The sequence below is a fragment of the Eumetopias jubatus genome, unplaced genomic scaffold (genome assembly GCF_037043125.1).
Source record: "Eumetopias jubatus isolate StellerSeaLion01/CBP00866 unplaced genomic scaffold, mEumJub1_p1.0 scaffold_5, whole genome shotgun sequence".
Taxonomy (NCBI): domain Eukaryota; kingdom Metazoa; phylum Chordata; class Mammalia; order Carnivora; family Otariidae; genus Eumetopias; species Eumetopias jubatus.
The window spans coordinates 106267072-106290374 of record NW_028274811.1 but is presented as its reverse complement, the minus strand read 5'-3'; the positions used below and the strand labels follow the sequence as shown (position 1 = coordinate 106290374).

The 23303-nt window shown below is 40.3% G+C and overlaps 1 protein-coding gene across 1 annotated transcript; it reads right to left on the bottom strand.

Annotated features, from left to right (window-relative positions):
- Positions 1 to 3940: 3940 nt before the first annotated feature.
- Positions 3941 to 22141, bottom strand: HAVCR2 (hepatitis A virus cellular receptor 2). Its single transcript, XM_028106614.2, has 7 exons — positions 21894 to 22141; positions 20328 to 20666; positions 19133 to 19216; positions 15014 to 15054; positions 13199 to 13325; positions 9590 to 9626; positions 3941 to 7786 (listed from the first exon to the last, which is right to left on the bottom strand). The coding sequence occupies exons 1-7, from the start codon at positions 21946 to 21948 to the stop codon at positions 7627 to 7629; spliced, it is 843 nt and encodes a 280-aa protein (XP_027962415.1). The 5' UTR covers positions 21949 to 22141; the 3' UTR covers positions 3941 to 7626.
- Positions 22142 to 23303: the final 1162 nt, after the last annotated feature.

Here is a 23303-nt window from a genome sequence, read left to right as displayed (position 1 = left end):
ATGGTCAGAGTGTCCTCTCTGGCAGGGAGGCAAGCAGAAGCAAGGGGGACTTTCAGTTTAAGGCTATGTATGTATCATTTCAGTATTTTTTTTAAATTTTTTTTTTTTGAGGGAGAGAGAACAAGCATGAGTGGGGAGGGGGGTGGCAGAGGGGGAAGCAGACTCCCCGCTGAGCAGGGAGCCCGGACAGGACTCCATCCCAGAACCCCAATATCACAACCTGAGCCGAAGGCAGACGCTTAACCGACTGAGCCACCCAGGCGCCCTCATTTCACTATTTTAAAACAAGAATGTACCAATGTACTGCTTAAATAATGTATGTAAATTGTTTTAACTAAATAAAAATAAAAAAATCAAGCAAGTCCCCAAACTGCATGCTCTCACAAAAGCAGAAGTCTTTTACATTCATGTAACATATTTTTCACAACCTAATTACAACCATCCTTTTCTTTATCCCAGACAGAAAAGAAAGCAGCTTAAGTTGCCTAAAGCCACATTCAGATATCACCAAGCACCTAGAAAGATGGCAGATTATGAAATAATGCTTTAATCAATATACAAGTGCTTATACTGTAAAGCACATGTTTTCTACAAAATAGAAAATACATCAAGTCCCTCTATGTTTACTCGTGGGTTCTGCCATTAGAATCTATGACACCTATATTGCTTCATGCATTCACCCAATTAATATTTATTTTTATTTAGTTAAAACAATTTACATACATTATTTAAGCAGTACATTGGTACATTCTTGTTTTAAAATAAATATTTTATTCTATGAGAGTCACTTGGAATTTTACAGAGTTATATTAAGGAAGTGGTAAAGACAAGGACTAGAATAGGAAGGAAAGAGAAAAAAAAATGAAGACATCACCAAAAAATACTTTTCTGTATTATTCAGAATCTAGTAGCCCGTCTTTATTCTATGAGAGTCACTTGGAATTTTACAGAGTTATATTAAGGAAGTGGTAAAGACAAGGACTAGAATAGGAAGGAAAGAGAAAAAAAAAATGAAGACATCACCAAAAAATACTTTTCTGTATTATTCAGAATCTAGTAGCCCGGTCTGCTATATGCTTACGGTCTTTCATTGTAATCAGTTGTTTGGCTTTGGGGCTGCCCTGATGAACTCTGACTTCCTTGAAGGAAAACTTACAAATCTTTGTTTCTGTGGCACCTGTGTCATGGCTTGAGTCTGTAACAGAGCAGGCAGAGATTCATTCTGTCAGTCTACAGACGCTTATTTGGCACCCGCTATGAGCCAAGTATTGTACTAGGCATCCAGGATAGGAGATGAAGGATAGAATATAGTTGAGCATTGGGGAAGACAAATCTCACACACACACACACACACGTAAACAAATAAGGGAATCTCCACCTCAAAAACTATGTAGGAAGTAAACTAAACTAAAGCTAGGTAGGTTGGTACTTTCAACTGGGTGGTCAGGGAAGCCCTCAGATGACATTTAACCAGGAAAGATGAGGAAGGCAGCTCTGCAGATGTTCTGAGAGATGTATTCCAAACAGAGGGAACAATCCACTGAAAAGGTGCTGGAACCAGAAAGAACTTAGTTTGTTCTGGAAGCAGAAAGGAGATCAGCATGGCTGAAATAGAGTGAATAAGAGGTTGGTGAGGTCAGAAAAAATCCAGTCCCATGAGAAGCTGTTGAAAGGTTTTAAATAACAGAGCAATTGAACCTGGGTGATGAATTTAAAAAAGAAAAAGAAAATACTTGCGCCGCTGTGTAAGGAGAATGGATTCCTAGGAGAGCAAAAGTGGAATGGGGGATAACGACAGGAAGATATTCCTGGGATGGATGAGTGGGTGCATGGATGGAATGAAGGAAGGAAGGGAGGAGGGAAGGGAGGAAGGGAGGGAGAGAAGAAGGAAGGAAATGAATGAATGAATGATAGCTGTGATTACAAAGGAACAGGCCTAAGAGATTCTCTTGGCCTGTGTATTTTTAGATTAAACTGGTTCTTAAGTCAAATTTCAAAAAACAAAAACTATTTTGAGATAAAGGAACTTTGCTGGAGTAAATAGTTTTCTAAAATGACTGCCTTGAGGAAGATAATACACATTTAGCAATACAATGACTGGCATATCTATTTAAAAATATATTGTTCTATAGTCATAATACTTGAAACACAATCATCACTTTTGATACTACAGTTCCATATCTAGAACTCTATGCCTTGGAAGTACACAAGTACACACAGGTTTTTGTATAAAGGATGTTTATTGCAGCCTTATCTGAAATGGAAAAAAAGCTAAATATCTATGCATGGAGAAATGATTTAATAGATTATGCACATTTGTTCTACTTAATACTACACAGTTATCTCAATGAATGTTTCTATCCCGTATAATCTGACATGGACTGATGGACCTCTACAAACAGTGGAAAAAGGAAGTTGCAATGTGTGTCTTTGTGTATGAGAGAGAATAGGGAATGATCTAGAACAGTACTAATACCGTAGCCACTAGCCACATGTGGCTATAGTGCTCTTAAAATGTGACTAGTCAGAAATGAGATGTGCTCTAAACAAAAAATACTCACTGGATTTTGAGGCATAAAATGCGGGGGGAAGGAACTCATTAAGGATGTTTATAGTTATTCTACATTAAAATAATACTTCAGATGGTTGAGTTAAAAAATCTATTAAAAATTAATTTCACCTGTTTCTTCTTACTTTTTTAAATGTGGTTAGTAGAATTTTTTTTTAAATTACCTACGTGGCTTTCATTGTATTTCTACTAGATGGTGCTGGCTGAAAAGAATGAAGCAATAACACTGATTATTCCTGGGGAGTGGGACTGGGGAGAAATTTTGATAAAGAGGACAGGGAATAGGGACACTGACCTTTAGCCTAAACTCTGTTATATTTATCAAAAAACATTTAATTTAAAATTTTAAAAATCAATAACAGTTCCAGAGTCTGTAGTTAATAATATTATAGCAATGCTAATGTCTTAGTTTGGGCAAATGTACCATGGTTACATAAGCTAGTTAACATTAGAGGAAACTGGTGAATGAATATAGGAACTTTGTACTATCATTGCAATTTTTTCTGTAAACCCTAAAGTATTTCAAAATAAAAAGTTAAAAAACAATAATAAGGGAAACAGCAATCTAACAACATGTGTATCTTCCATTTCATAGATTCTTACTTAGTCTTTCTATGGTCAGGAAGGCAGACAGGAAAACATTGCTCTAATGCTGAAATCTCATTTTCTATTACAAAAGAAAATAATTCGAACAATTATAAGGCTCCAAATCGGCTGTCCCACCCAAACTGCCTCTTGTAAACACACTTGCTTAAAATAAGGGAACTAGGATAGCATCATATTTCTTAGTTTTTACCTGAGATTCCATAAGTGTGGATAACTCTTTTCTCCCATGGCGATCAGAAGCTATTTGGCTGCTGTTTACATAATAGGAATTGTTGAAGTCGGAGGGTTGCTGGAGAGAATGATGGAAGGCACCGCTCCCCGCAAGAACATTTCAGAGACCCAGGTAGCTGAAGGCTTTTAAGCTCATTTCCCTTGGATCCCTACTTTAAATTTTCAGATTCAACCAATATTAAGGTCAAGATATTTTTGCTAAGACATAGTGGTGAACTTTGGGATAAAGAAATGAATCAAAAAGTCTGTATCATAGTATAGCTATATATATTAGAGTATATAGTCTATTTGTTACAATATAAAAAAACTGTGGGAAACAATCTTCCCCTATGTTTATACTACTTTTTAATGAAGTGTTTTCTGAACAAGAACTAAATTCAGCATGCAGTTAATCAGTAATGGCAAATGAAACTGCAAGTAAAATTTAAAACAGATTAGATATAAATGTATAGATTATGGATATTTCAGAGCTGATCAAAAGAAGGTAAACACTGCATTGGAGTATAAAATATTTCTATTTTACATGAACTGGGTTTAAAATGAATGAAAAAGTACAAACACAAAATGTAGAAATTACAAAGGACAATGTATCAACTTATCATGAAACAGCTTGCAGGTATAGAATATAAAACTATAATGAAATATTTTCCAAAGGTGACCCACCCACAAAACAATTACATTAAAATAATGTGCACTTTTAAACAGATGTCCCACTGCCACCACACATGAATAGCTTAAATAATCATATAAAAAAAAAAACTCACTGCTTTCTCTGGAAAAGGAGAGTCACACCATAAGCAGAAGGAATTTGAACAAGAATTCACAAAAGATTATCACTGCTATGAGTAAATGAGTGACTTGGAATGATCTCTATAATTGTGGTCACCATTACTGAAGAAATGGCACAGAGGATCTACAAGCCTGAAACATTTCTGATTCATATTGCTTCTTGGCATAGATTTTCCAGTGAAAATGGACTAAAATCTGAGCCAAGCTTGAGAACCTTTCAGCCAAATGATCCAGCTGCCCCTTCCCTTTTCCTCTCCTCCCAACTAGGTCCCAGAAAAGGATGGTGGAAAAATCTCAAAAATTGCTGCTCTAGGGCATCTATCTATACTGATCTCCAGAAGGATACAGATTTTCTGAATAGAAACTGGAGCCAAAAGTGTGTTCAGCTTCATTTTTCAAATTTATATTTAAATGAAAATTAAGTTTAAATGAGCATAGGCATGAGGGGGTACCCAAAAATCAACTAAGGAGGGATTGAACTGCTTGGAACTTCTGCCTCAGGAATCCCAAATCTAGAAGGAAGTGATATGCAGATAAAACATGGTTTCACCATGTTTCTCAGTCTCAAAAGATCCAGGAGCCCCCTCTCATCCTGTGGATCTCCTATGGAAGAAATATCCTAAACTTCTAAGAGCAAGCCACACTTTCAATCTTATTTGACTGTTTTTAATTAAGTGACCACTTCTCTCCTGGGCTCTTTGTAGTAGTCTTGTAGGGGTTCTTTCTCCTTTCTGCCAACTTCCCCTTTCCACATCATTGACATAGAGTAGATCCTACTCTGAAAACCGGGATTCCAGTTCTGGCTTTAGTGCCAGCCTTGATCTTGAATCTAACTATCCGAGTCTTCATTTCTTTCTATGTTCAGGAAGGCAGACAGGAAAACATTACTCTAATGCTGAAATCTCATTTTCTATTACAAAAGAAAATAATTCAAACAATTATAAAAGCACATAAAAGGAAAAAGTCTGTCTCATGGCCATTTACCCCTATGGGGTTGCCATATTAATTTTGGTATATTCTTCCAGATCTCTTTAAGGTGAAAGAAAAAACCTTCTTTTTTTTTTTTTTTTTTGTTAGCAAGATAGCATTCTCCTCAAACAAGTGACATAAGCTCTCTGAGAGTAGGGATTTTGTCTATTTCCCTCATGGCTGTATTTCTAGGGACTAGAACAGTGTCTGGCACAAAGTAGATGCCAATAAATGCTCACTGACTAAATGAATGGAATGAAACCTCCTTACATCCGATCAAATACAAGTTCTATGGGGTCAGGGATATGTCTGTCTATTTGGTATCTCTCTAGGGTCTCAGCACCAGAGTACCTGGCATACAGTAGACACTTAAATATTCATTCAATTAGCAAAACACCTCAATGAGGAAACCACTTAATTCTTTTTAACTGCACCAGCATGCTGACATCACAATAACCGACTATTCCCCAGTTGATGAAAAAAGTCTCTTACAAGCACCATTGCAATGATCATCCCGTATATATTACCCTTGTTTAAAGATTTTTGTTGGGTAAGAATCTCTTTCTCCTGGGGAAACCATTGAGCTGGTCTCAATATGTTCTGAGGTCCCTTCCCTCTAGAATTTCATAACTTTAAAATACTTATGATTAACTTTTAGTCTTGTATGAGAGCTACTGCCTATAATTTTGCAAAATGATCTCCCTTCTATATCTCTCTGTAGAAAGCCAGTACTTCCTAAAACCGTCTAAAAGCAGCCTGAACATTATGACTCACACAAGACTGCCAGAAAGACTCTTAGAAGAAAACAACCTGCCTACATCCTTGGTGACCAACATTTTCTGCTTAGAGCATGGTAGCTGTTTAGTTATTACCTGGGGAGGGGCGGTTTTAAGGCAGCAGCAGGTCTTTATTGTTGATTCTTTATGTGCTAAGGAGGTTCAGCAGAAAGAGGAATATTGGGGTGCCTGGATGGCTCAGTCAGTTATGTGTCTGACTCTTGATTTCAGCTCAGGTCATGATCTCAGGGTTGTGAGATTGAGCCCCACATGGGGCTCCATGCCAGGCATGGAGCCTGCTTAATATTCTCTCTCTCCCTCTCCCTCTGCCCCTCTCCAAAAAAAGAGAAGAAGAAGAAGAAGAAGAAGAAGAAGAAGAAGAAGAAGAAGAAGAAGAAGAAGAAGAAGAAGAAAAGAGAAGAAGAGAAGGGAAGGGAAGAGAAAAGAAGAAGAGAAGAGGGGAGAGGGGAGGGGAGGGGAAAGGAGGAGAAGAGAGGAGAGAAGAGAAGAGAAAGGAGGACACAGACAAGAGAGTAACAGACCTCCAAAGGCCTGAGCTGGAGATGATGCTAAGAAACAAACACCACTTTGAACTGGGTAAGAGCAGATATGGGATCTTAGGAGTATCTGTGAGTTCTCCGAGAAGAGCTCTATCTAAGCCCTGCAATGGAAAAGACTACAGAAGGCTACATTTCTTATGTTTTTTCACTCCAAAGATTATTTAGTAAATTTCTGTGATGTGTAAGAGCTGTGTCAGGCACTGGGCAGGCAACAAATAAGCAAGATAAACAGAGTCGCCACCACCTTGAAATTGAAGCTTGGGGACTACAGTCTTTCCACCAAAGACTTGATGCTGATAAATATAGATTGCTGGATGGAGGCCTTTGCCTTCTTTCCACCAGAATTTGTGTCCCAGTCACTGCTTCTTCTTCTTCTATGAAAAACAGAGTTCCAGTTCTCTCCATGAATGGAGAAGTTGCTGGGAGATATTTCCCGTTGAGTGCGCCCCAGAAAAAACTTGGCACAACACACTCAGAGCACACTTCCTTTTTCTCTGGGAGCTCCTGCCACACCACAGGAACTGGTGGGCAGTCTACCTAACTGGCAAAGGAGAGCTCTGCAGTGACACTTACTGTCAAAGAATCAAGATTCAGAGAAGCTTAAGTCTTGAGACTCAGAGAGAACATTCGAGACCATCTCCTCCCCTCCAGTAGCTTAACTTTTTATAGGTCACAGATCTCTTTGAAAATCAGCGGCCCCTTTTGACTTTCTGTCCAAAAAGACGTGCATGTATCTCAGCATGTAATTTTTCCTATATTTTCAGGAGTTTTGTGGATCCATCATGTGACTGAATTTCCCAGCATTTCAGGGACTGCATATTAAGAATTCCTACTCTATATAAAAGCCCATTTGAGCTCTAATGCTCCTATTAAGCAGTCTCTGAGTTGGGTAGCCCTGGTGGCTGAAACACAGAGGTAATGTTGTGCCTAACTACAGTGCAGGTCACAGTTCCCTCCCTGTGGGAGCTAATTATCTTCAGAAAATGTAAAAACTCTGCTCGGTGGCTGTGGACAGAGTCTCTAAAACCAATGAGCTGACACATTTCATAGTTTCCAAAGATGAAACCACACTCAAAAATGACATAGTGGGATCTGGTGGCATTTAAAGAGTTAAACCTCTAGGTTGTCAGGATTGCTGCCCATTGTTGACATAGCAGTAGTATTCATATGGATCTTCCATTTCATATATGTTCTCTTCAATGATATAGATGTTTTCCTGCAAGTGCATTCCTCCTGCTCCTGTATTTGTTAACCCCGAGGGAGGGGGGTTGGCCAAAGTGACGAGGCTGTGGAAAGAAATGTTGCAGTTGAGTTCAGCATCTCCTAGGCAGCACAGAATAGAGTTAAGACAACAAGCTTGGCTGAAGAAACAACAACCAAATGTAGCCCATGATCCTTGATCAGGTCCTAACTAGGAGGAAAAGGCCATAAAACATCAATAAAATAATGTGTGGAACAATTGAGGAAATTTGAATTCATCTTCATTTTCTTAAGCACAAAAATGGCATTGTATTATAAGGAGGGACAGAATGAGGTGTTGAGGTGAAGTGTCAAGATGCCTGAAATGCCCTTACAAATGGTTCAGGAAAAAAACTGTTTATATAAACAGAGAAACAGACCAAGCAAGTACATCAAAATGTTAAATCACGAGTTTCCTTGAAAGTTTCTCTTGTTCCTTGTACGGTAACTTCAGTTCTTCTGTGGGCTTGAACAATTTCAAAAAGAAAAAAAATATGAATATGTAATGGACCCAATCAGACTTGAGTTTGAATTCTGTCTCTTAACCAGCCATATGACCTTGGGTAAATTGGGTGGCTGATTGTTTCTTTTTTCATTCACTCAATCCAGAAATATTTAATGTGTTACATATTGTTCTAAGAAGCAAGAAATGCTTCAGTGAACAATACACGAAAATCCCATGAAGGCTGTATGTTAGTAAACTGCGTCTCAGTGTCCTAGTCTATAAAATGGGAATAATAAGCATTCTATTTCACAGGGCTGCCATAAGGAATATTTATTCACTCAATCATCAGATATTTAAGTGCCTACTAAGCATCATGTGCTGTATCAAGGGATATAGATGCTAATGTGGCAATAATGCCCTAATTTTCTATGAGGTTACATATATAGATAGAGATGAACATTAACCAAATAATTTCAACCAAATAATGAATTAATGCATGTAAATATTACCTATGGGTAGTATCACATTTCAAGTTTCAGCTCTAATAACAAATCCTGGTACAGATGATTGAAAGCCAATGATAATTAAATATTTTATTTGGCCTTATTGGACTTTTTTACTGTAGAGTATTTTGTCTTCATAAATACACTATCTATACTTTGTCTATAATTACTCGTGGTTTAGATAGTATTCAATAGGCAGAGTCATTTTTTTTTACTGCATTCTACCCATGTACCAAATATCACTAAATTCTACTAGAAGTTATTTAAGCTTTGTGTATTTGGAATGGACGTGTGTGTGCATGTGTGTATATGTATACATGTGTATATAGTCAAAAATGGATACCAAAACTGCAGTATAATAGACCCGTAGATCTTAACCCTGTTCCCACACTAGTATGACCTGGAAAACTTTTAGAAAAACACCTATGCTTAGGTCTCATCCCCAAAGATTCTAATTTATTTGCTCTGGGGTTGGCAGCAATATGTTCAAGTGCCCTAGGTGATTCTAATAGACATGTAAGTTAAGAATGCCTGGGCTTAGCTATAAAAGCCCTAAGAGTAGATTCTGTGTTTCTTGCTCACTTTTGTAACCCAGTGCCCAACGAGAGCCTGAATGTAGCTCAATCACTGGAAGGGTCAATTCATTGGGAAAATATATATATATTAATATACAATAAAAGCACTTCCTATCAATAGGGAGATGAATTCTGTAACTTTAGGCAAGGAAGCTAGAGAAATAAGAAAGGAAAACAGAGCAGTGTTTAACTGGTATTGCATTAATCCATGCCTAAGGTAAGAACGAAGTATAAGTTTAAATCCTAGGGCAGGACTTCTAAGAGCAAAGCCATAGAGTAGGGGCCTCCAAGATTCCCACCTTCCCCTACCCCACCCATTATTCTTACCTTGAATTCTGTAACTTCTCTTTTCTATAAGAATACCCTAGGTAAAAGGTGGAAGAAAAGTCGATTAAAAATGCTCTCATAAAACAAATGAGATAAGAAATAAAATGAACACACTGGAGGCAAGGATTGTTTAGGGAAATCTGGTCTCCCCTTGGATTGAAATAAATCAAACTACCAGTGTGTGTCTTGATTTATTACATGGATTATGCCAGTAAGTAATAAAGATGCATTTCTTACATTCAGCAAATATATGGAAAATCTACTATGTGCCTGGTAGTATGCTAGGCACTGGGGATGCAAAAGTGAATTGTGAGCCCTGACTTCTTAAAACTTGTGTTCTAGTTAGGGAGGCATTTAAAATAATAATCTCTAATGGTGGAACTAACAATGTACTAGAACAGATGACAGAGAAGGCAGTCAGGAAAAATCTCTCTGAAGAGGTGAATTTTAAGCTCAGTTCTGAACAAAGAGAATATGTCAGCCAAGTGAAGAGCCAGGGGGAGAATTCAGGTAGAGGGAACCCCTAATAAAGATGATGGTGGGTTCCTGAAACTGAAATAAGAGAGTGGCCCAAGATAAGGTCTGAGAGCTAGGCTGGGGCTAGCTTCAAAGGACCCTTTAAGTCATAATCAAGATTTTGGATTTTATTCCAAGACCTTTAAGATATAATTGGAGAGCAGAAATATGAGAGCTGATTGGGTTTTAAGATCACCCTAGCTGCTATGTGAGGAAAAGATTAAAAGGAGGTATAAAAAAAAAATGAAGAAGTAGAGATCATGATGCCTCAGATAAGAGTAAGGTGGTGACCAAGAGGTGCAGAATAATAAATGGATTTTACATGTATTTTGGAGAAAGTCTGCAGGAATTAAAACTGGATTTTGTCTTAGGAGGAAACAGGATTCAAGGACGTCCTCTGGCTTTCTGGCTTAAGCAACCAGATGGATGGTAGAAAAACACTATAATGGGGAAGACCAGAGAGACAGAAGTTGTGTTCTGGGAAGGTGGAATATGGACTCTAGACCTCCATTTTGGACATGTTAAACGTGGGAGACATCTAAGTGGAGATATCAACAATACAAACACTCTGAGTTGGAGAGGGAAATTAAGGATGACCTGTAAGCCTGTGGAAATATAGATCATCACCTAAAGGGTGTAGAAGAAAGGGAAAGGGCCAGCCCTGAAGAATATCAACATCTAAAGGTCAAGCAGAAAAAGAAATAACAAAAATGACTGAAAAGAAATGGCCAATGAAGTAGGAGAGTGGTGTTCTAGAAGCCCAGAGAAGGAAGACTTTATAGAATGAGTGAGGATTGATTTGGTTAAATATTGCTAAAAGATTGACGACAATGAAGACAGAGGTGTCTACTGGATTTAGAAAATGGAGGTCGTCGGTGAGCTTGACTAAAACTATTTCCTCGGTGCTTCGGGTGCAGAAGCTAAAGGATGGGTTGGAGAGTTCAGGGGATAAGAAGTAGGAAAAACTCATCTGAGAGATTTGCCTGTGAAGGAGAACGGAGAAGGAGTAGCTAAGGAGGAATGTGTGAGTTAGAACGTATTTTTATGCTAATGACAGTAGAATAAATAGAAAGGAAGAGGTAGATGATTCCAGAGAAAGGGGTAAAAGGAGGAATGAAGTCTTGGCTAGGGCAAAGGTGAAGGAACAGGTCTTTGATACTTCATCGGTTGAGTGAGAAATGAGGGAGGTTTGAGTAGTACTGAGGTGTGGATGCTCATTGCAGAGAGCGCACTAGAAAGATACAGGATTGCCGATTGTATTGCTGCCAATTAATGGCTTTGATGTCCTGACTTAAACACCTGTCACCTTGGTTTTAAACCTCACTTCAAGCCTCTTTAAATGAACTAGAATGGCCCCTAAGATCCACGCCATGGCAGAACTCAGAAAGGTAGTGAGGGCTGTTATTGCCCTTGATCAATCTGTAGGCGTTACATTCATGTGATCGATTCACAAACTCCCCTGCTACCTCTCAGTAAACCCAGGTAAGTGTGGATGGGGTAGCTTCTTTCTTTGAACAATCCATTTACCGATAATGGCAGAACAGCATAATGGGGAGGAACAGGAGAATCTTGTCTTCAGATTCCATATCTGTCAATTAACCATATGACTTTGGACAGCTGCTAGTTCTCCATTTGGTAAATTAGAATGTAATATTAGTATCTTTCTCAGGAGGGTAGTTATGAGGATTTAATGCACATAAAGCACTCAGCAGCTTTAAGCCGCACAACTAGGGTAACCAATTCGTCCTGGTTTTCCCTGCACTGTCCCAGTTTTAGCACTGGAATCCCACAGCCTAGGAACCCCGTCATACCTGGGGAAATCTGGGATGTTTGGTCACCTGATATGCCATCCATGTTTAAGTATTAGTAGGAAAGGCTGCTAGAATGTACTAAGCCCTGTGGTATAAGGCCTTGGCCTCTGCCCTTGAAGAGAAGACAATATATTGCAATTACAACAGTGTGTGAGGCTTCTGGGGCAATGGCAATAGTTGGGTCTTGATTGTAGTGATAGGTCCCAAAGTGTGATTCTCTACTGAAATTCATCAAGTTGAACATACTTTAAATATGCAGTTAGAGTATATAAACCAGGTGTGGGGCACTGTCGGCCACATGGGCCGGGCTGTAGGGTCTGCAGGCCAGTTGCTGGGCTCTTCGAGGTGCAATAGAGCCCTATGAGGTGAAGATGAATGAAGGTTGTCCTGATGTTTTCCAGAAACTGTTCACAGGATGGCTCTGATAAAACCACTAGGACCACAACTGCATGTAATGACCATATAGGTAGTACAGATGAATATTCAAGTGCAAAACTATCGTGGTTAAAATTCATTGCCTCAAAGCCATGCAATTGGAAGGAAAAAAAGAAGAATTGGTCAAGAAGACATGAATTGAAACAGATGAATATTAATATTTAACATTGATCACCTCACAATAAATTATATAGAAAAAAAAGAGTATATAAACCATACCTTAAGGTTTTTTTAAATAAAAATAACTTAGAAAACAATGTGTGCGTGAGTGCCATGAAGCAAAACACAAATGCTGTAATCCCAGCCAATGGCCCATTGGTAAAAGGACTTGTCATCTCTCTCTAAAGACCTGTGCCTAAGGAACAAATAAGATAGGAAAATTCACAGAAAGAAACTACGTTTGTTGTTGTGCTTCCTAATAAACCTAATGCATTACTTAAAGAGATTTGTGTTCCTAGCCAAAGGTAAGAGACTAGGTGCTACAATCAGCCTGCCTGGGTTTGAATTCCAGCTTTGCCTCTTAGGGATTCTGAAAACTTGGCAAAGCAGCTTACTCTCTCGTAGCTCTACTTCCTACCTTACAAAATAGTTATAAATACTACCTACTGCATAAGACGGTGATGATAAAATGGAGGTAAAAACATTTGGCACAATGCCTGCATATTACATGGTAAACATTGAGTAAAAAATAGCTATTACTATTGGTAGTTTCAGGAGGACTACAGAGTATTCAGTTTTATCACCTTCAGGTATAAATATAAGCTTATATTTATATCTAGGTTTGTGTTGTTTCCTTTGTTAACAGTTCCTCATCAGAGAGAGAGAGAAGCAACATGAACCAACTTACATGTGAGAATTAAAGCGCCAATGATAAGAAGGAGAGCCAGTCCAGCAGAGATCCCTGCTCCGATGTAGACAGCCATTCTGGTGGTCGTACCAGCGTCTTGTAACTCATTAGCCCATGTAGGTATTTGCTAGGGAAACACAAACTGGACTGCAGCAGATGGCCAGAAATCAGTTGTGTGCTCAGCCACTCTCGTGACTTGTGCACCAGACAGTCCCTTTTACAGCACCACAGCGGTGCAGGGACCTTGAGACTACTCGTGACGTGTCTCCTTCCAGACAGGCCTCAAACCACCAAAGAAAGGGATGAGCATACTCTTCAGAGTTAGTAAGGGAATAAAATGTGTCACTTCTATGCTGTTAGGGGCACAAGGAGCCCTTAGTAAATGGAATCCCCTCCCCCTCAAATAAGAATGGGCTTTAGAGTGGAACCCCATTCATTCAACGTCCCTGGCATTCCAGGGAGTTTCAGAGTGGTCAAAATTTGGTGTCTTGCAGAGAAACACCCACACTCACAGAAAGGCAGCGATTTAAGAGCCAGGCCTTTGCAGTCAGACAGTTCTGAGTTCAAGCCCCAGCTCTGCCACCATTGTGTAGAGTTCTTGGGAAAATTAAGTGATGAGATATATAAAATGCTTGGCACAGGGCCTTGTATACAATAAATGCTTAAGCAGTGATAACTATTATGGCTATTGCTCTAATCAATTGGATTTTTTAACTGAGAGTCAGAAAATTCTTCTGCTTTCAAAACTTCAGCCAATGTTCCCCCTTTAAAAACAATAATAGTAAACACTTTTAAAACAAAGATGCAGGGGCACCTGGGTGGCTCAGTTGGTTAAGCAACTGCCTTCGGCTCAGGTCATGATCCTGGAGTCCTGGGATCAAGTCCCGCATCGAGCTCCCTGCTCAGCAGGGAGTCTGCTTCTCCCTCTGACCCTCCCCTCCTCATGCTTTCTCTCTCTATCTCATTCTCTCTCTCCCAAATAAATAGATAAAATCTTTAAAAAAAAAGATGTCAAAGGAATTAAATCTTCCATTTACTCAATAAACATTTACTGCAGGAGTGCTATATGCCAGATACTACGCGTTAAACACTATGGATGTCCAGAGGTACTTAGAGTCAGTCCTTGGTCGCAGAGAGGGGGAGGGACAAACACAGTGCTGAGCCTCGGTAGTGAACACACAAGTAGGGGACTTAGTCAAATGAAGGCAGACTCCTGGATATGTCCCCAAAGAATCTCTAAGTCGCTACTGTAAGCTTGCTATCTAGGGGATTCCCTTTTATTCTGAAAAGGTGGGAGACACTAAATTTGTGGTTAATTAAAATATTGATTTATTTATAGTTGGATATAGAAATTCTTGGCTTAAAATATTCCTGACTGGTGTCTTGTCACATATAAAAAAATTTAAATAATCTTTCTCATTAGGGTTGCCATGGAAATGAGAAGAAATATACTCTAGGGAGCTGGAGGGTCCTTGAACCATCCACAGTGGCATACAGTTCTGAAATAGGAGAAGAGGGACAAGGGGGTAGTGTTTCTTCATTTGGGTTTCCCAGCACTTACCATGTGCTGGGCACTTTACCTCCATCCCCTCATTTCACCCTTACAATAGGCCTGTGCAGTTAGAACTGGTATCATCAACATGTCACAGCCAAGGGCTCTGAGGCTAAGGGAGATTAAGGCATTTTTTCTTCCCCAAGCACAGAGCAAACAAGAAGGAAGACTAAAGCTGAACTTTCTTTTCTCTGAGTTGAGCATGAGGTTAGCGCACACACACATACACACACACACACACACATACACACAAAGTCACTTACTGTTTGTTGGTTATCATGGAGGGCCTCCAGTGTCTGTGTCTCTGCCATAAAGAGAAAAAAAATAGCCAAAAGAACAGTTTAGAATGTTTTCTTTTATCTGGCTTTTTAAAAAATCCTAAAGATGCCTATGCCTCTAATCCTATTGGAAATTAATTTTACTCTATACTCTTCACAATAATTTATTGTGAGAACAAAATTTTCTAAACACTTGCAAATCAATTTTAGGATGACCGTATCTTTTTTAACCAGATAATGAACCCAACTACTTAGGTTCCATGAAAAGGAGACCTCTGCCAGGAAGACCTCTGTTGAGTATGTGGTTTGTTGTGTCCACAGGGCCCCAAAGAGGGCTGCAGAATTCCAACAACATTGATAACACTCAAGCAGGCATTATATTGTAATTAGACTTTGAAAGATAGCAAGTTAATTTTCCTGAAAAAATTTAACCTTTACTCATTAAGAGGGAGACAGGATATTTAGTTGTCTAAAAAGGAAAATAATAATAACCATGGCTCTAATTTATCATGAGCAGACATCGTGCTAAATTCTTTGAGCAAGGGATCTCATTTAGCGTACAAAACAATTATCCTAAAGTAGGGACTATTAGCCCCATTACACAGATGAAGAAGCTGAGAATTCAGAAGGGAAGGGACTTACCCAGGGTTACACAGCTTAATGAATAACAGAAATGGCCTTCCGGTTTAGGTCTGCATGGCTTCAAACATATACTCTTAACTATGCTGCCTTCAACAACCTTCACCTTGGCACGGTCATTACTAAGTGGTCACATCGCCCAGTTGCCAGCTCAGCTTCTTTCCTTTTTACCATTTATTTATTTGTCTATGTATTTGATAAACATGTCTATACCCCTACTCTGTGCCAGGCACAGGGAGCAGAGCAGCCAACAGCATGGGCACAGGCCACAACTTCACAGACACAGCCTTCTAAAAATCAATAGATTGTCAGCCTTGGGAAAATTAAGGATGCCTGCGCCTGTCTCTGGCTGAGTCGGAGGCTCTGAAACTTCTTTTTTTTTTTTTAAATTTTATTTTATTATGTTATGTTAGTCACCATACACTACATCATTAGTTTTTGATGTAGTGATCCATGATTCATTGTTTATGTATAACACCCAGTGCTCCAAGCAGAACGTGCCCTCTCTAATACCCATCACCAGGCTAACCCATCCCCCAGCCCCCCTCCCCTCTAGAACCCTCAGTTTATTTCTCAGAGTCCATAGTCTCTCATGGTTCGTCTCCCCCTCCGATTTCCCCCCCTTCATTTTTCTCTTCCTACTTTTTTTTTTTAACATATAATGTATCATTTGTTTCAGAGGTACAGGTCTGTGATTCATCAGGCTTACACAATTCACAGCACTCACCATAGCGCATACCCTCCCCAATGTCTATCACCAGCGGCCCCACCCCTCCCACCCCCCCACCACTCCAGGCTCTGAAACTTCTTAAATGTCATGGCCACTTTCTGAAAGCCTAAAGGTCTAAGTCCTTTCATGTAGAGCCCCTGGTTTAACAAACCATGATTTTAATACTAAAATTTTAATATTCTCAGCCTAAAAATATTTTTTAAAAAAGGAAATAAAAGAGATTCTCTTCCACTTACCTTTGCTCTTATTACTACCCAAAAGGAATTTAAAGTGTAAAAAGCACATTGGTGGAACTGCTAAGTAAACATGAATCTTAACCACACATAAGATTTTCTAATGTAATTCCAGTTTCTGCTTCCCTATAATTATTTTTCGTGGTCTAAAAGGTAAGACTGACTTCTATTTTTTTTTTTCAATTTACAGTGAAAATACTCCAACAGCACTCTATTTTATTGATTATCACAGCTTAATTTTGCATAGATAGCCATCAACCAAGGTGACTGGCACAGTTAGAAAAATCTGCATTGGTTTCCCTAGAGAACCCAAGACTCAGCTGGAGTGGAGAGGGTAGTAGGGGTGGGATGCAATGTTCTTAAAAGTACATAAAACTATAGTTACCATCTAGCACATATTACCTGCCAGACATGGTGCTTAGCACTTTATTTGCATAATAGCTTTTAATCTTCACCTCAATATATAGGTACTATTATTTTTCCATTTTTCAGATGAAGAACCTGAGTCTCAGAGAAGTACTTTCCCTAAGATCACACAACCAGTAATTGGCAAACCTGAGATTCAAACCAAGTCTACCTTCAGAGCTGAGGACTCACCATAACCTGGTTCTGCCTCCTTCAGGTGGAAGAGACAGGACATTGTTTTGTGTTCAAGGTATGTTTAGGAGCTTCCAAGACTCTTGGAACTTTTACTTGTTAATGCTCCACTCCACTTAATAGCAAACATATTCAATGTACCCACGTTCCACACTAAAAGAAAAGGTATATATACCTACACCAAGTTGACTTGCAAGAGGAGACCCCATCTTTGTTGCCCTAGAGGGAAGGAACTAACAAGTAAAAACTCAAGAGAAAAGGACTTGTTTATGATCTCGACAACCCCGAGGAAATGCACTGCCTCGTGAGGAAGGTGTGTGGGCATACAGTGAATGCCCACTTGGTGGTGACATTGTAAAGAACATTGGAGCCCAGGATGGGAACATGGGCATACAATAAATATGGGGTATGACTTGATTAGGGTTAATTACAGGGAAGCAGAAACTGTATTTACATTAGAAAATCTTGCGTGTGGTTAAGATTCATGTTTACTTAGCAGTTCCACCAATGTGGTTCTTAAACTTTAAATTCCTTTCGGGATGAGGGTTGTCATCTGGCCCCACCATATTTAGTTTTCTCACTAATTGCATAAGAGATATTGGCTACCAATCACTAAAGAACCACCAAAGATTAAGCCAGTAGAGAGCTGGAGTTAATAATTATAATAATAACTAATATTCCAGTGCTTTCTGTGAGCCAAGTACTACACTGAGCACTTTGCATACATTGTCACACTCAATTTTTACAACAATCTTATGCAATAAACACTGGGATTACCCCCAATGAAGAGGTAGGGAAATTGAGCCTCATAGAGTTTGAGCAATTTTCCTTTGAGCTCACAAAGATAGTATGAAGAGCTGATATTGGAACCCTGTCACTGACATACTTAACCACAATCTCATTCTGCCTCCAGATCTTACTGGTCACATTAAAGACAATAAGCAACATGTACTGAGTACATACTATGACCAAATACTGGGCTAAGCACTTGAGACACCCTTTCTTACTTAATATCTCATGAGGTGGGACTTAAGAGATTTATGAGATTAAGATACGGGATGTGCCGGTCATTACCCTCATCTTACTGAATGGAAGACTGAGCTCCAGAGAGTATAAGAAGGACCAGGAATCTGACAGGAGACATTTAAGATTAATCTCCCTGCTCAGTGTGACCTGAGGTCTGCTCAGTGTGACCTGAGGTCTGCTCAGTATGACCTGAGGTCTGCTCTTTTGGCCCCATCTTCTCTACCAGAGCAGCATGAAAAAGTCCTTGCCAAATTACTCAAAGAATTTAGCTGCTCTTCCTGAGGCTGGAATTGAAAGAAGATGGTGGGCTTCATTCTCGTTAGAAAAGATCCTTGAAATCACTGAATCCAACCCCAAACATGGACTGGAGCCAATCCATGACAAAACATCCCAATTTGGGAGTCAATTGGAAAATAATGACAATGTAATGAGTTTTTTATTAGATTAAATTTATTTAATTTATAAACATGTCTTTTTTAATGCAATAATGGCATTAGTAGAATTTTTTTTTTCTTATGTGGCAAAATATGTAGATCACCAGAATTTTGGTTTTGGGGGGAGTGGGAATTTTACTAGGTTACAAAATCCAAAGTCTCTAAACCCTCTCCTTGGAGAGAACAAGAAGCAGAGATTCAGAGAAGTGAAAGGTTTCGGCCAGGTCACAGGACTGCTTGTGACTAATTCCGAATCCTAGCTCAGGACCCCTTTTTCCCAGCAAAGGTTTGTCCCCACCACTCCCCTCCCCACGCACAACATCTCATGTGCCCAGGGATATTCACACCTCCACTCAAACCCTTTTCTCCTCTCTTTCCCGTACTCCAAATCCTCTGAACTCTGAAAACACCTGAGGGCTTCCTGCTACACTTCCCATATCATTACCTGCGCCATGTCCCTTGGTGGTGAGCATCTGTGGAAAGGCTGCAGTGAAGTCCTTCCATGGAGTCCGAGCAGAGGTGACCTTGGCTAATAATCAGAATAATAATCACATAAGGATGTGGCTCCTCTGAGAGCAGAGAGCTTGTGGCAGGGAATAAAAGGGGCAGCAGAAAAAATAGGAAACGCGACAAATGAAGAGAAGCAGATGCCCAACTGCCAAACCTACCTGAACACCTTCCTTGAGAGTGTACGACACTCTTAAATTGTTGGGCAGAGGCGTGTTACAGTCATCATTGCCACAGTCTAATTGTTAATAATAGAACTAACAGCCACCCAAATGGCCATGCTAAATGCTTTCCATAAAACACCTCGTAAAATCCCTCCAGGGGCCTGCATGGTAGGAATTACCATATTTCACAGAGGAGGAGTTCACGGAGTTTGGATAACTTGCCCAAGATCACACAGATAGTTAAAAGGCAAAGTTGGATTTGAACTCAGCTCCATCAGCCACACACTATATGCTCTATAAATCTTTTTTTTTTAAGATTTTATTTATTTATTTATTTAACAGAGAGAGACACAGCGAGAGTGGGAACACAAGCAGGGGGAGTGGGAGAGGGAGAACAGGCTTACCAAGGAGCAGGGAGCCCGACGTGGGGCTCCATTCCAGGACCCTGGGATCATGACCTGAGCTGAACGCAGATGCTCAACAGCTGAGCCACCCAGGCACCCCTATGCTCTATAAATCTTAAAACGTGTGAGCACATGCACCCCACCTGTACACTGTCCAGTGGTTCTCAATCCTGGCTGCACAGGGGGGAGAATCGTTTAAGGTAGACTTTGGAAAATCCTAGTGCTGGGGCTTTACCTCCAGAGATGCCATTTCTCTGGTTCGTGGGTAGGGACCAAGGAGCTATAGGTGTTAAAAAACTGTACAGGTGATTCTAATGAGCAGTCAGGTTCTCGAACCACCAATCTTGACTTTCCTCCCATTCTGTAGATCCTGTCCATGAGTTTTAAAATAGATGAAGGTAATTAAAAGTGGCTGGCCATCGCTGGTGGAACATGTTAAACTTCAGGTCTTAGTGACCCACCCCCACGGCTGTAACTGGGGAGATCCAGAAGAGAGACCAAGCAGTATATTTACTATTAACCTGCTGGTGATTTTATTCAAGAAGGCATGCAAAGGTCCACTCACCTGGTTTGATGAACAACTCCACGTTTAATTTTTTATCATTCATTGGGCCGGGGAATTGGATCCGGCAGCAATAGGTCCCACTGTCTGTTTTAGTCACGTTCTCTATAGTCAAGGACACATCTCCTTTGTGGATATTCCTCTTTAGCTGGTATCTGTTGGATGTCTGATATTTCAAGTTCCTTCCATCTGTGCTGAGCACCATACTATGACATTCAAACAAAGGACAGGGTCCCCTGCCCCAGCAGACAGGCACAAGATCATCAGAAGTGGTTGGAGAGTAGGTGCAGGGTATATCAGCATTCTGACCCACTTCAGCTACGTATACCCCTTCCAAAGACCCTAAATAGACAGGGAAAGAGAGCAAGATCAGGCAATGAGTGAGGTTGGTTGGTTTCAAGAAAACTGTAAGTAATGCCTTATAGAATAAAAAGCAAACCAGTGCTGCCATCCTGTTTGGAAGATGATTCATTATGACAATGATTCTCAGACTTGAGGAGCATCAGAATCACTGGGAAGATGTATTAAAACACAGATGGCTGGGCTCAACTGCTAGAGATCCTGATTCAATAGGTCTGGGGTGGGGTAAAAGAATTTGAATTTCTAGCAAGTTCCCAGGAGCTGTTGAGATGGCCAGTCTTGGAAACTCACTTTGAAAACCAATGCCCTAAGAGAGACTTGTGGTCCAACCCTGTGAACACTGGAGGGCAAGGCCAATGGAAATAGATAATCAGAAAATGAGTCATTGTCAGCCAGTAAAACAGCTCAGCGGTCTGGGCTAGTTGGCCGCTCATTGAAGAAAGGCAGTTAAACTGACATAAATCTCTCTCTCTTTTTTAATTTTTAAATTTTTTTAAAGATTTTATTTATTTATTTGACAGAGAGAGAACATAAGCAGGGGGAGTGGCAGGCAGAGGGAGAGGGAGAAGCAGACTCCCAGCTGAGCAGAAAGCCTGATGCGGGGCTCGATCCCAGGACCCTGAAATTGTGACCTGAGCCAAAGTCAGACGCTCAACCAACTGAGCCACCCAGGTGCCCCTCTCTCATTTTTTTTAAGCACTTGGCACATAATGAATAAAAACCATTGGCTGAATATGAAGCTTGTGTATTTGAAACCACTCAGGCTATTTTGAGGTTTAAAATTAATTGCCTTTACATATACATATTAATAAATATATGTATATAGTAAAATCTTTAAACCACATAAAAGGTATATGAGAAGGAAACTCCCTCTCTCTCCTCCTTCCCGTGTTCCAGTCCCCCTTCCCAGAGTCCATACAGTAAGAAGCACTCATGTATTCCCACTCCTGCAACATACATACACAAATAAAATCTAATATACGCATCCTTCCGCACCTTTTTTCAATTGACATTTGGACTCAGAGACATTCCATATCTCTATGTGTAGTCGGCCTCCCTGTTTGCAGCATCTATCACAGCTTACTCACCTACTCCCCCACTGGTGGGCATTTAGGTTGTTTCCAAACTTGCTACTGCAAACATTGCAATGACCATCCTTGTATCTTTATCCTGTAGTATCCAATTGTGAAGGTCCGTGCCCAGACTTACCTGTGAGTACTAGCAGCCACACCAGGACACAGTCAAAGCAAAGAGGTGAAACCATGGATTCGGAAGAGGCCAAGTCAAATAATGGCTCTGTTTAGTTTTAATTCTCCAGTGGAACTGGGTGGCTTTTGCAATCCAATCTCCTCTGCAATCACAGGAGCTGTGGCCACCATCCCCAACTGCTGGCCCAGTACACCAGGACATCTGACTACCAATCTTCCCTCTGTTATTGCTTCCAAGTACACAGTTACATCAAAGGAAACCCCATTCTCTGTCATGCTACACCACAGACATCCTGTCAGTCTCTGGTATTTAACCCTTAGTATCAACGATGAGGAAGCGACACTCAGAAGAAGAAAAGTGTCTCTCAGTCAAGAAAACTCTCAGGCGCCTGGGTGGCTCAGTTGGTTGGGTGACTGCCTTCAGCTCAAGTTATGACCCTGGAGTCCTGGGATTGAGTCCTGCACCAGACTCCTTGCTCAGTGGGGAGTCTGCTTCTCCCTCTGACCCTACCCCGTCTTGTGCACTCTCTCTCACTCTCTCTCTCTCTAAAAAAAAAAAGAAAGAAAGAAAGAAAACTCTCAGCAAGTAGAGAGAGGCCTCTTAGCACCTCCAATGAAATAATCCTCTGTGTGAAATGGATGGTGTGTGGGTCCAGCTGGTTACCAGGGAACACAAGGTAGGAACATAGCATCCATGGGTTCATTCAGTCAGATCAGGCTGTTGGTTGGTCACGTGACCAATGTTAATGAAGCTCGTAGCTACTGTGTGTCAGGAACTGGACAGGGAGCTGGAGAATACCAGGATGAATGGCATCTTCCTTATCCTCACATTTATGGGCCCTTTCCACTCCTTTCCTGAGCTTCATTCTTTGCCTTGTACTGACACAAATTGGGCTGTGTCATATAACCTTGCTGGATTTCGGTTCCTTCATTTATAAAATGAGGAAATTGTGTTCGGTGACATAGGCGCAGCTCCCTGCTCTGATATTCTGACTTGGACCTGAACTTTCAAACCCTTCCACTTAAGAAAGACACATTCCTTTCTGCAATGTTTCTTTTCCTCCACCGTGGGGGGATATTGAAAGACCTCAATATTCTATTTCATCTCATGTACCCAAGATGTCCCCTTGCCTCCCACCCCCGAGGCTTCGGGCATGAATTGTCAGAAAGTGTGGAGTTCCAGCCACACTTTCCATCACGGAGGTAACATCTCAGACCCCAGCAGTCTCAGCCCTGGGAGAGTGACATTTGTCTGGGAAACTCAAAAGCCAATGGTTCTTTACAAAAGTGAGGTCAGAGACTAAATAGTTTCTGAAAGCCCTGTGGCCCTCCTCCATCTTTCTTGCTGAACTTGTCTCTTATCTTTATGGCACTAAAGGCATTTAATATAAATATCCAGCTCTCGTCCTAT